The 12863-nt window shown below is 32.0% G+C and overlaps 3 protein-coding genes across 5 annotated transcripts; 1 reads left to right on the plus strand and 2 right to left on the minus strand.

The window, feature by feature from the left end:
• Window positions 1-47: 47 nt before the first annotated feature.
• LOC123199303 lies at window positions 48-6539 on the plus strand. 3 transcript variants are annotated; one of them, XR_006498321.1, is made up of 12 exons: window positions 48-188; window positions 278-340; window positions 438-548; window positions 1117-1203; window positions 1299-1862; window positions 2519-3001; window positions 3740-3801; window positions 3872-3986; window positions 4083-4162; window positions 4972-5283; window positions 5881-6175; window positions 6420-6539. XR_006498321.1 is itself a non-coding variant. In XM_044614227.1 (11 exons), exons 1-11 carry the CDS (start codon window positions 123-125, stop codon window positions 5933-5935), a joined length of 1998 nt encoding a protein of 665 aa, XP_044470162.1. In that variant the 5' UTR covers window positions 48-122; the 3' UTR covers window positions 5936-6539. The 3 variants fall into 3 exon arrangements, 2 of the variants coding, with proteins under 2 accessions (XP_044470162.1, XP_044470163.1); XM_044614227.1 differs by having other exon boundaries at window positions 5881-6539; XM_044614228.1 differs by having other exon boundaries at window positions 3890-3986; window positions 5881-6539.
• A 1841-nt stretch (window positions 6540-8380) lies between these two features.
• Window positions 8381-9875, minus strand: LOC123199304 (salicylic acid-binding protein 2-like). Its single transcript, XM_044614229.1, has 3 exons — window positions 9444-9875; window positions 9214-9348; window positions 8381-8795 (listed from the first exon to the last, which is right to left on the minus strand). Exons 1-3 carry the CDS (start codon window positions 9813-9815, stop codon window positions 8514-8516), a joined length of 789 nt encoding a protein of 262 aa, XP_044470164.1. The 5' UTR covers window positions 9816-9875; the 3' UTR covers window positions 8381-8513.
• A 1629-nt stretch (window positions 9876-11504) lies between these two features.
• Window positions 11505-12735, minus strand: LOC123199553 (methylesterase 10-like). Its single transcript, XM_044614586.1, has 3 exons — window positions 12499-12735; window positions 12277-12390; window positions 11505-11831 (listed from the first exon to the last, which is right to left on the minus strand). Exons 1-3 carry the CDS (start codon window positions 12733-12735, stop codon window positions 11505-11507), a joined length of 678 nt encoding a protein of 225 aa, XP_044470521.1.
• Between the last annotated feature and the right edge of the window lie 128 nt (window positions 12736-12863).

The raw sequence follows: 12863 nt of genomic DNA on the forward strand, positions 1-12863 counted from the left end.
TGTATGCGTGTTTCTGTTTCTCCTTAAAACGCGGCGTTTTCAAGCCTCACTGCAGCCAGTCACCATTTAACTGAAACATTTCAAATTCGAAGCAAATTTGAAGCCGGAAGAAAAGGCTGAAAATGTCTCGTGACTCAAAATTCTCGCAGCTTTACCGTCTGATCAATGATTCAGTCCGTCCATATGCCGTTAGTTCTCTCATATCTCTTCACTTTATTATTATCAATATTTTGAATTTTGCTCGTCTCTGTAAATTCTATCTCAACCGTATTTGTAGGAATCGGAGATAGTTTCATTAACGAAAGAACAGGAGAAAGAACTTCTCGTTTCTCTTTCTCAGGTTTTCCTGGATTTCTATTTTTAATATAACCTAACATCTCTACTTTCAACATATTTGCTTACTTCTGTAATCATTTATAAAGTTACTTCTGTTGCAGATTTTGAAAAAAATTCAGCTATGGACTCGTGAACTTGACTGTGATTCTTACGATGAACTGGAAATCAGTTCTGAAGATCATCTCTATTTATTTCAGATAATAGCTGACATGGTAATTAATTTAATTATACAGTGGATATTTTGTTCACCTTGTGTAGCGTAACTTTAGTAAGGTTTTAGTCACTGCTATATTAGGAATTACAGATAGTGTTCACTAGTTAAAATGTCGCTAAATAAAGAACTTCAACACAATATTTGCACAGAGCATAATCTGATTTTTCATCAGTGAAAGAGATCTTATTTATACAGACATTGGATCTTTCTTGAATCAGTTCCTACAGATAAGTCCTCAAATCAACTTTTAGCACAGCTTCGGGATGCTCTAAATCTTCCCTATTTCATTGGTACTGCTGAGTCAGCTGCTACCTTTTGCTTGATTGTAGGGTAGTTCAATTGGTTGAAACCTTCCAGTTTCATTTTCTCTAGCAATGTTCACTTTTTAGCTATCTGTAATTGTAATGAAAATGGGAGTAACAGACACATCTTTTCTGTAGATGCTATTCTCTTTTCTGTAAAAATGTGTAAACAAATAGTGATAAATTGAAGAGTTTAAGTTATTGTAAATTCTATAGTATATGATAAGCGCATTTAAGGTCTCCATGTTTTGTGTTTTGTTGCAGGTATTTTTGCTTGGTGTTAAGAGTCACTTTGTTCAACATCTGGCTGGCAACATTCTAGTTATTATCTCCGAGCTTCTGTCTACATCTGTATGCCAATATATTAGATTTTAATTTGTATTTGCACATGTGAAGACTATTACAATGGTAGCTTCAGTGTTTTTTTCTTTATAATTCTTCTGCAGGGAAGCAACTGGAATCTCCCTATTCGTTCCTTGTTTTGTTGCATGGAGTTGGCAGTTATAAATATATTGTCCATCGCTTCCACACCTTCTAAAGCTGAATTGGGCTATTCAAATATTGATTCATCTAGTTTTGTAGGTGTCATAAAACCTAGATTGAAATATGCTAGGTGGTCTAGTTTGGCTGGCATTGTTCGAATCTTGCGGAACATATTGAAATATTTGAAGCAAGAGTATGGCCATGATGATAGTCTTACTGAAGCATACTTACATTCAGTCTATTCTTGCTTTTCAACTCTGCCATGGGATTCCATGGATTTGATTTGTGGTACTCGAACTGCTGATGAAGAGGAGTCAAAGGTTGTGTTTCTGGGGAATTTTATTCAGTTATTGTGTTCATTGGTTGAGCATATCAGTTCTGTGGATAATATGGGTTCTTCCCTAGATAAGCATCTGTTTCTCAGTTTAGTTACAAAACTTGTACCAAAACTCTTGTATTGGTGCCTTGGTGAGCCAGAAGAATGTGCTAAAACTCACATCTCTCAGTATTTTAGACACAAGTTGCTGGTAAGAGTTTATCTAGTTTTGTGCTTGATAAATTTAGAGATCTGCATCTGTAAGATGATCTTCAATAATTTTGTTTGGGAAAGGTTATGTTGGAATATCGTCAAGTATTTGTAGTGAGAAGCCCTTGGGAGTGCTGGTTATGTTGCATTGAGAAAGACTTGTTTTAATATTTTCTAATTTGTGAACTAAAGAAATAAAAGATAGCAAGGATCTAGACACTAGTGCCATAAAATTGGATGGACATGTTACATATAAAATATTGTTATTTCAATGTATTTGGCTTGTTACTGTATGCTTTGCGGCAGTTATTTTGGATGTTCAACTGTTTGCCATGTCATGGGTTTTCTAATGTTATTTTTTTTTTCTGAACTTCATTACAATTTCTGCATATTTTGTATTAATAAAATAAGTTTCAATGCTTCTTCCTTAATCTCTAATGGAAGGATTCAAAACATTTACCTTCTCACATACCATGAATAGGTGGCTAGTTATTTTCAACTATCTTCTTGTTAAATAAAATCGATAGTACCAGTTGTTTTTATTGCATTTGTTACATGCCAGTGTATGTGCCAATCTATTCAATTATTTCATTGATTCATGTCATGTCATTTCTGTTATGTAATGTTACTCTTATTGGTCCAACCATACATTTGCAGGTTCTAATGATTAGGCTGAGTTTCCATGCTCGTCTAGATGATTGCATGATTCTTTCATGGTTGCATCTTCTTCATAATTACTTTAAAGAGCTGTTGCAGCAACCTATAACTGAAGTTGAGTCTGTTCAGGATGATTGTTTAGAAGGCTCTCCGTTTTTAATGAGTGTTACTGATGGAGAATTATATAATATGGGTTCACACCACTTACAGAGACAAGCTGTTTTCCTTTTTCTGAGGTGTTCCTTCACTTTAGTCAGCCTGAAAGAAGACACCAAAAAGCATTGTGCATGTTCAGCTGCTGACTCTTGCTTGACCTTTGATGCAAATTCTGATTTGGACTGTTGTGGTAGAAAGAAAGGTTTGCTAGAGCTATATAAGTGGCTTCAACGGCATCTTCCCATAGATAAAATAGTGGACTATGAAATATACATGGAGAAATGTATTAACTTTTCATTATCGTTCCTCCAACTATATATGCATGAGGTGTGCCTTCTGTTCCTGAAGCAATTTTCCTTTTGCTTTTCTATGAGATATGAAGATTGTATGACTTTTCTTGATAGCTTTTTGGCCTTAAATTTCATTGTTGCAAATGATATTTCCTACCCTTTTTGTCAATCTTGTACATTAAGGAGATGTATTATTGTCTGGTTGTATAGAAATCAGTGGTGGACACCTTACAAATATTTTCTTTCATAGACATTGCTAATGAGACTGATGGAATGATTTTATTTTTCTTTTTTGTACACTCATTTATAGGAAACAGGAATGCTGGAAATCCTTCTTGTATATCCTCTATCATAAATTTTCTATTTTCTTAGTTGCAAGTGATTAATTAGAGTGGTTGATATGCCTCATTACTATCTTTCTTGTTCTTGGTTTACTGTTTTGGGGGTAAGGAAAGCCATGCTCAGGGTGAATTCCAAATTAAGGTCCATGTCATGTGACTTGAGTCATTGCTGCTAATTCATGTTAAAGGCACATACTCTCTGCTTATAAATATATTGAGGCTATATTTTGCCTGTCTGAAATATTGAAAATTTTAGGCCATATGAAAAATAATCACATGATCAAATTGTATGCAAATTCTACCCAAAGGTATATGTGATGGCAGTTGTTCTATTTTTGTCAGTGTTGACTGTGTCTCTTTATTGGCTGGAGCATAGTATTATGCTCTCTTAGTGTTCTATGATCTAATCTTTTATCTCTCCATTGAAACCACAGGATGATGAACTGCTCAGAATGCTCCTACAATTGCTTGATATACCAGTTTGTGGAACGAAAAGGTGAAGATAGATTTTAGATGTTTTGTCACTGAATGAATTTATTAGGCACTCTTTTAACAGACTTTCAAAGTGGATGTGGTGTTGACAGGAAAAATTGGAGTTTTCAGGATGTAAAGGCAGATATTCTTTTTCACCTGTCACACGTTTTCAATCCTGTGCACCTATTTCATCTATTTCTTGCAGAGGCAAGTCTTTTGCATTGCCAAAATATGGCGTTCTCCTTGATTACCTAATTTTGGCAATGGAAAAATTATTACATTATGAGCTTATCTTTTATGCAGTTACACTATGATCATCAAGTGCTCCTTGATTACCTAATTTCAAAGGACACAGGAATTCATTGTGCTGAATATCTCTTAAGGTTTGTATTCTAAGTTTTTACACACTTGTCCTTTTCTCTAATATGTGAATACTAATTTTGCAGTTGATTGGTATTTTGTCTATCAATAGGCTGATTGGTTGATAGATTCATTTCTTGCATTTTTTTTTAAATAAAAATATAATAATTTGATTCATTACTTGATAAAATGTAGACCAGCCGCCTCTACTGGTATATTTAGAAATTTTGGAGGTAAAGTCTTGGTGGTTCTTGGATGGCTTTGGGATTGTCTACTTTTAATGCAGAGCTTATGGATCTTCTTGTAACTATTGATTTGGCCTATAAAAATTGTTTGGCTGTAGATTGAGAGTCTCGTGTGTCCTTCATCCAATGTTTTTCCAATTAAGAGTGCATGCTTCCATGGAAGCATTTTGTAAAGTTGTCTAATTGCTTTTTGTTGATTAATTGCATGAAGGTTAGATTCGAAGATACTTTAAATGAAAAGAATTTTGCTGCAGATACTTTAGTATATAGGAGTTTGACTTTGAATTCCTGCTTGTGGTGGGACTCTCTTACTGCCAGTTTGGCTTTACTAGCTGGAGTTTTTCCTAATCTGCATTGCATGTTTTACATCTTTTTTCTTAATTTCAGTGTATTGATTTCTTTTGAAGGGCTCTTATGCCCCCCTAAGTAAGTGTATTATATATTTTTTTTCCTCCTATCATCAAGGTATCCCAAAAAAAATAAAAACGAAAATACGCTGCCTATATGCTTTGTCAATTTTTATTATCATGTCAAGGTAATTTGGGCTTTCTTTTTAATTGTTTTTGTTTCAACACATTTCTGCCTAGGTGCCTGCGTATGGTATGTGATTCATGGCCCTTGTTTAAGGAATTTTTGGCTGTTGGGAAATTTACAAATCAATCATCTGACAAGAGAAGAAAAATCATATTGGACAGCCCAAAATTTCAGGGCAGGCTACAATCTACAACTTTGGAAAACAGTATTCTATCTCTGCAGGAGGAATATGATTGTGATCGCTGTGGAACTAGAGGATCATATTACAATAAAGCCTATGATTGTTTGATTTCTCTGAAAACATCCATGGAAAACCTTCATCAGAAGAATCTGTTTCTCTATAATCCAGAAGTGCTTCTAAAACGGTTTCTTCTTCACTCTACTTCCATGGCACTTTTTAATTTGCAGTCCTTTTTTTTCAATGCTTTCTGTAAACGTTTTTTCTTCGTTCCTTTCATATCTTTTGTTTGAAAATGTAGTAGATTGTTTTTTTTTTTGGTTTACTTGGGCAGTTGTAGAACTACCATCAAATTTAAGTAAGCCATATATCTAAAATAGGTCAATGCCTTCTTTTTAAATTGTAATAGTGATTTAAAAAATTCTTAAAGAACATGGATTCCCTGAATGATAATCAATTTCTGAAAGTATTTAATAATACTATTAGTGGTAAAGAATTCCTTTTGTTTTGTGGTAAAAAGGAAAATGTACTTACAAAAAAGGAAAAAGGAAAATTGGATGTTGAACTGAATTAAAATGACTTCAGGCGTAACTCGTGTCTCCATGGCTAAATTTTATATAGGCAAAATATATTAATGAGTTTAAGAAAAATATATTACAGAATGGGTTCAAGAATACTTTGAATGCATTATTGCTGAGTGTTGGTGGATGTAAAATGTGTCTTTCTTGGCATTTGCTTCTTAAATCAGGACACTGTTTATGTTGACTATTTATTTCTTTTGCAGTTTGACAAGATTTGAGGAACTCTGCACTGAGCAATGTAACCATGACAACTCTTGAGTATGACCTATTTAGGAACTTCAGCTCCACTACATTGAGCTCCATCAGTTTCTCAAAGATTAAGAAGAAACAATAAAAATGATATCCTGCCACCATTATTCAGAGGCATCAATTTAATTGGTCAAATGTGATGGAAATGTTTTTCTAGGAAATTTAAACATTCATCTGGAAGATCAATCAAGGTCATCAAACTCTTTGGGGAGGCAACACTGCTGCCGATATTTCACCTCCTCCATCCTGGTAAGAGATTCGTTGAGCTCTTCATATTTTTCTTGGCTTCAATGTGTCTGAAATAGGTTATATATCGATCCTCGTGAGGGATAACACTACACAAAATTTTTTGCTTCTAGTCATGCCAAAGATGTCACTTTTCTAACTGACCATCGATGTCTAAGTTGAATATCTGCATGTTATACATCTTTGGTTGTTTCTTATGAAACATGAACACGATATATGATATGGAACCATATGTACCTAATCACAGGGACACTAAGCTTTATGGGGCCAACATAGGCTTTTGCTTGAAGTGTGAGAGTAAACGAGATGCATGAGATAGATGTGGGAAAATTAGGAAAGATTCAATGGTAAGTATTTCGTTCTTACAGTTTCTTCTAACTTTCACAGTATTAGAGCAGTAGGGATTTTTTTTCAATGTTAGTTTCATTGCCATTGATATTTTTGATCCATTTTACATGGTTATTTTAGTCACTATATTTATAGTTTTTGAGTTGAATTGTCTTTTTGAAATTGAATCAATCAAACTAAGCAAGTAAAACTTTGGGTTCAGTGATTAGTCTTATAACAACTGAACTAGATCAGTTAAGAGAATAATCTTAGGCCAAAGGACTTATTCCCACCCAAGGTTTGATGAAAAGACAAAATGCCACCCATTAAGTTTAATAAACCCAAAATGCCACCTATAAGCTAACTTTGTTACTGGATTCTGTTAGTTGAAGGTTGAAATGACAATTTTGCCCTTTCCAAAATAAAATATCCAAATTACCCTTAAATGAAAATTATAAATTGTGCATTATGTTATTTTTATTAATAAAATTATCTAATTATCCTTTATCCTACAATGACCAAATGACTATTCCCAAATCGGTAAGACTAAATGTGATTATATCATTTGAATATAAATGAATTTTATATTTTATCAATCTGTAAATTTTCATAAAAAAATTTATATATATATATATATATATATATATATATATATATATATATATATAACATATTTAATACAACACTTAATTTAGGTAGGTATAGCACATTCTTGATATAGTAAACCCACTTGCCCCATTCTCCAGTTGTAGTGCTTAAAAAATTGAAGATACAACCAACCAAAGTTCAAACGAAAAGACATCAACAACATACATTTCCAAAAATTATTGGTTACACGGTATGTCTACTTTTTTTTTTTTTTTACTTCCTGTTTAAATCTTAAATATTTTACTTGCCAATTATTTTCTGTCATCAAAACAATTCTTGAAAAGATTTCAATTTTTACTTGAGTAAACTCTTTTATGAAGAGAGAATCATGTGACTAATATCCAAAAGGAATATAACTCGAGTTAATTGAATGTCTTCAATTTGGTGTATCAGCCTTAACTTACATTATCCATCACTATCATGTACATTAAGAATTTGTGTTAAAAAAGATGAACAATCAAGCAAGTAGAAAACCTAAACTTGTTTCACATGTCACACCACCGGCTAATTCTTTTGGGCCGCTTCTACAAGCCCAAATGCAAATAATTTTATAGGCATATGGACTAAAGTATCATCATCTCAGTTACTATTATTATTATTATTTCGTAGTTGTCATTGTCATCGCCTATCGCAGTTATTGCCCCATCATCACCATCATTTTGTTGTCAACCACTTTTGGTTAAACAGATTCGACTATAGAAAACTACTTATCACTATTTTTAAAGAGTTTGAAAAAAAAGTAATGAATAGTTTTTCTACACCTTCATCCCATCATTTCATTTTCAGTTTTCTATAAAAATGACATATCTGCTTTCTATTTAATATTCCATTTTTGTTCGTAAAAAATTTAAATGCTTTGCTCTTGGTTTCAAAGAGGGAGAAGGACAGGGAGAAGTGAAGAAAGAGTGTTGGCGAATGACTCTGAGATGAAAAGAGATTGGGGAAGTTGAGACAGATCTTTTCTTTGGTGGGATGTTGTGTTTTTGCTTATAATATATAATGAGTAATGTTACGAAAACTTATAATAAATATTAATACATAATGATATATTACAACTAAGGCTTTTTTTTTTTTTTTTTTTTTTTTGAGATTTGAAAAACGGTCTTTTTCATGGGCTAATTAGTTAAATTTTGCCTGCATGATTAACCGCTTTTTTTAAGACTTGAATGGGCAGATTCCAGGGCCCCACTTATTGTTTTGAATTGAACAAGGATTTGACACAATCATGTCAAATTTCGGAGAAGCTGCCAATTGATATTCATTAGCCTTTATTATACAAGGCAAAGAGCATTATTTATGAAACTTGATTTATTGCAGAAATATCATCAGGCACAACATCACAGAGATGTTCCCGCCGTCAACCGTATCAACCATGTTTATGGGCTATCTCCAAGAGGCAATGAGTGAGTTCTTGGGGCTTGGAAAACATCGCCATATGATCTGCACCCTTAATCTCCATCACCTCTCTGACAGCATAATTTTCGATCATCCAGTGCTGAAATTGCTTCAGAATACCCTTATCCTCCTCGCATATGATATATACTCGTGCAATAGATCCATACCCCTCCTTCGAGAAGTTCTTGGACTTGGACAAGTCGTCTACAAACAGTGATCCTGGCCTTGTTAACGTCTTCGCCAGCTCCAAATCCTTAAAATATCAGTACAAATGTTAAAAAATTTGCGATGGTTGGTGTGAGGTTGAGAAGAAAGAGTATAATACTCTTTGATAAATCTTATATCAACAAAATATCAAAGAGATGTTGAATGTGTATATCTCACTTGTTTAGAATACTAAAAAACAATAGAAATATTGAATATGTATATATATCTCATGTCATTTAAAAGTATTAAGATTTAATTAATTAAATAATTTTCTTTAAATTATGCGTTTTGGGTCACAAAACTGGCATATGAACTCTTTAAATTGTGCCTTTTGGGTTGCAAAACCCTTTGAATGGAGTGTTCAAAGTAAGCAAATTCACTTTGAATTTTGTCACCAAAATAGACAATATCTGAAAAGAGTAAACCTTTTTCTATTGTACTGGGGATGAAAGAGAGAAGCTAACCTCAGCAGGGCTCAACTGATAAAGCTTGAATTTCAAGAACTCTGGGCCGAAGAACATTGACAGGAGAGATGATTTTGTGGGAAAGGGGGGAAACTGAGTATCCATCCAAGCGTCTGCTGATGTCCTCTCGAAATACTTTTCAAACAAAGATATACATATGCACAATAGAATTAATCTTTTCTAAAGCGCAAATTTGAGGAGATAAATAATTAAAGAAGTTGATCAGTTACCTGTTCCAAGATATAAGATGGGTGGTGGTTGGTGTCAGGCATGAAAGCTGTTAAGAAAACAGCTACAGAAATCTTTTCTGGGAATTTGTCCATTGCCAAAGCCAAATTCAAGCCCCCAAGGCTGTGGCCAACAAGTATGACCTTCTCATCAGGAGGAAGAGAGGCCAAAACGTCCAACAAAGGCTCAGTGTAGTCATAAAATGAATGAACATCATGGATGGACTTCATGTTGATGCCCGAGGCAGCAAGGTCAACCGCCGTCACCCTGTGACCGGCAGCCTCCAGCCGTGGTTTGACTTTGTACCAGCTCCAAGCTCCGTGGTTTGCCCCATGCACTAGCACAAAATGCTTTTGTTTCACCGTAGAAGACATTTGCTTTTGCTTCAATGGCTTGTGATAGGCTGATTTCTAGCACAATAAAATAATGAAGAAATCTATCCACCTTTTATATAAAAAAAAAAAAAAAGCAACTCCACCTAAATTAGGTTACCACTTTTATAAAGCCTAATCAATTATACTAAATAAGATAAATTTTAAAATTATTAATTATTTTTATAACCATTAAATCAGATAAATTACTGAATATAAAATTTATTTTACTTAATAAAATAAATTTACTCTCAAAATATAATCTAATTTAAATAAAATTTCAAAGTTTTGTACACAAACCAATCAATGAAGACAGGAACTTCTTCTCTGTCTAAATTTACACATCAGTCACAAATCTTTGTCGCCCACTAAAAGTTGTTTTATTTAATTATTTAATTGGATATCTTTGATTTTTTTACAGGAAAAAAATCTTTCAAAGGATAATGATTTGAACATTTCCCACTATATGTTCCTTTCAAGCATTTTATGTGAAAAAAACAGTTGAAATTAATAGACATTTGAAGTGAATGCAATTAAATATTAACTTAATTTAAAGAGGATTGATTATTTAGGGCCACTATGTATCTATTTTAAATATATAGTTATATATATATATATATTTGATATATATTATTAAATAATTAAATAATTTTAAATTAAAAATAAAATAACACATAATCATATGAGCTGTTGCACTTTTTTTAATTTATAAGCAAAACAACATTTGGTTTTATAAATAAATAATAAAATTATATGTACATATTTTTTAATATATAATTGATATATTATCGTATGATTAGATGATTTAAAATTACAATTAAACTATCTATATATACTTTTGATACACAATTCGTATATATAGATGATGTGTAATCATATGATTAGATATTTTTTTAATTAAAAATAAAATAATATTCAATCATATGATAACATATTATTTATGTATTTGACTGTATATCAAAAATATATATAATATTATTTTTTAAATTAAAAATAAAATAATATTCAATTATAAAATAATGTATTAACTATGTATTTAAAAGTATATTCATATAATATTATTTTCCCACTTCTTGCATTTGTTAAGTTTTTATACCTATTGAATAAAAAAAAGAAAGAATTAATATAAAAAATAATTGGACCTTGATGTACTTGAGTTTATAATGTTTAGGATGGGATTGACATTTCTTCCTAAAAAATTATAATGTTTGTATCTTTATATATATTTTTTTAATTGAAAAAGATAGAAAGGATATTACAAATATGAGTAAAGCAAAGAAGAATTTAGTCAGTATAATTAATGCTCTAACTCACCTTTCTATTGAGATCTGATTGGTTTAATTTTAATTGTAATTCCTTTAATCTTCAAATTAACTCTGAAATTGTTTTGTTTCTTCAAAGATTGTACAAATTATGATATGGGTTCTTTTATTTAAAATTATTTCAGATTAAATTCTATTTTGGTTCAGTAAAAATTGAGAGTTTCTAACTCAAAACTTAAACCCTCTAATTAATTATTTACTTAAAAAAAAAACTTGTTTATTGGCTACTTCTGAAATTCACTTACAATAAATTATTTATACAAACAATAATATGTTATCGTATAATTAGGTATTTTGAATTATAAAAGTAAAATATTATTTACTCATATAATAAAATATTATTATTTATATTCATAGTATTTCTTATTCACTAATATTTTTGGGCGATCTCTTGGAGACACTGACAAAGTTCTTGGGGCTTTGACAGCATGACCACATGGTCGGCTTTATGAATGGCTTTCACTTCTTTTGGTGGGCTATTCTCGATTACCCATCTTTGAAATCCTTCCTTCGTCACACCATCATCATGGCACACTACATATACCCGGTTTATGAAGCCATATTTTGCTTCTGTTAGTGGGCATTCCTTTGCCAAGTCTTTCAAGAATGTTCCACATGGTCTAACTAGCATTTTCGCTAATTCTTTCTCCTGCATATTCGGCAATCTATAGGCAGTCAGATAGTTTTGCAAATACATCTATGAAAACACATTTTCGAACTTCAAAATAGAAATTTTAATGTACCCAACAAGACATATGTGAAGTTTGCTGGAAATCTAGTGATTTGGATTAACATTAACTATAGTTTTACTTTAATAAAATTAAGTAATTAAATAGTTTTATGGAAATTTATAAATTAATTAAGTGATTAATAAAAATAAATCTAACATATTTAAAAGTTATGATCTAGGTAAATAATATTCGTATAGATTTTAAGATTTATCAAACCTTTGATGATGGATATATATTAACTTACTATATATTTTTTAAGTCGCTTTTTGAAACCCATAATTAAAAATTGTTATTCAAGAAGGATTCATGAGTAGATGACTACTCAATCAAATGCAGATAATCTTGGTAGCTCTACGGATTCAAATTCAAATTGCATAACGTTGGACCAAAACTAATGCAGTTTTGATATGCCCTTTCTTCCAAGTAAATTGAACCAAAACAGCCAGAAGTCGGGAGGTTTTCGGGGCCAGCACCAAATGTAAATGTGCAATCCATAAGCGAGTCCATGGGCGTCCATCTGAAGAACTGGAAAACAAATCAAAGCAAAAAAGAACCCAGTAGAGAATTGCATGTAGCTTTCATTATACATTAAGAATTATAGAAAAAGCACTTAAATTTAGGCATAATTTATACTTCTTGTTGTATGGTGATTAGCGGGACATTGCAATTGGGCATAAAGGCTGCCACAAAAACAGCCGCCAAGACTTTCTCAGGGAAGTTTTCCATGGCCAGAGAAATACAAATGCCGCCAAAACTATGGCCAACTAAAACTACTTTCCCATCTTGAGGAAGAGAGCTCATGAAGTCCATCCATGGCTGCAAATAGTCAAAAATGGAGGTGATATCTTCAATCTGTTTGGGATTTACCATTAAAAATTGCTCAATTTGACCACATAACCTATATAATTGGACATTGACCATTAAAAATTGTTTAGATGAGTTTTATAATTTTGTGAATGATTCAATTATAATCGGATAATTAAAAATTCGAAGAAAGA

The sequence above is a fragment of the Mangifera indica genome, chromosome 16 (genome assembly GCF_011075055.1).
Source record: "Mangifera indica cultivar Alphonso chromosome 16, CATAS_Mindica_2.1, whole genome shotgun sequence".
Classification (NCBI taxonomy): Eukaryota; Viridiplantae; Streptophyta; class Magnoliopsida; order Sapindales; family Anacardiaceae; genus Mangifera; species Mangifera indica.

Bases quoted from the DNA above. Each gene is read 5' to 3' on its own strand.
- LOC123199303 (XM_044614227.1), top strand. From the start codon at position 123: ATGTCTCGTGACTCAAAATTCTCGCAGCTTTACCGTCTGATCAATGAT. The intron at 189-277 runs GTTAGTTCTCTC...CCGTATTTGTAG, and splicing joins ATTCAGTCCGTCCATATGCC to GAATCGGAGATAGTTTCATT. The intron at 549-1,116 runs GTAATTAATTTA...GTTTTGTTGCAG, and splicing joins TTCAGATAATAGCTGACATG to GTATTTTTGCTTGGTGTTAA.
- LOC123199304 (XM_044614229.1), bottom strand. From the start codon at position 9,815: ATGTCTTCTACGGTGAAACAAAAGCATTTTGTGCTAGTGCATGGGGCA. The intron at 9,349-9,443 runs GTAACTGATCAA...TTGTTTGAAAAG, and splicing joins CATCTTATATCTTGGAACAG to TATTTCGAGAGGACATCAGC. The intron at 8,796-9,213 runs GTTAGCTTCTCT...TGATATTTTAAG, and splicing joins ATCAGTTGAGCCCTGCTGAG to GATTTGGAGCTGGCGAAGAC.
- LOC123199553 (XM_044614586.1), bottom strand. From the start codon at position 12,735: ATGGTAAATCCCAAACAGATTGAAGATATCACCTCCATTTTTGACTAT. The intron at 12,391-12,498 runs GTATAAATTATG...TTTGTTTTCCAG, and splicing joins TAATCACCATACAACAAGAA to TTCTTCAGATGGACGCCCAT. The intron at 11,832-12,276 runs GCATATCAAAAC...GTGTTTTCATAG, and splicing joins CAATTTACTTGGAAGAAAGG to ATGTATTTGCAAAACTATCT.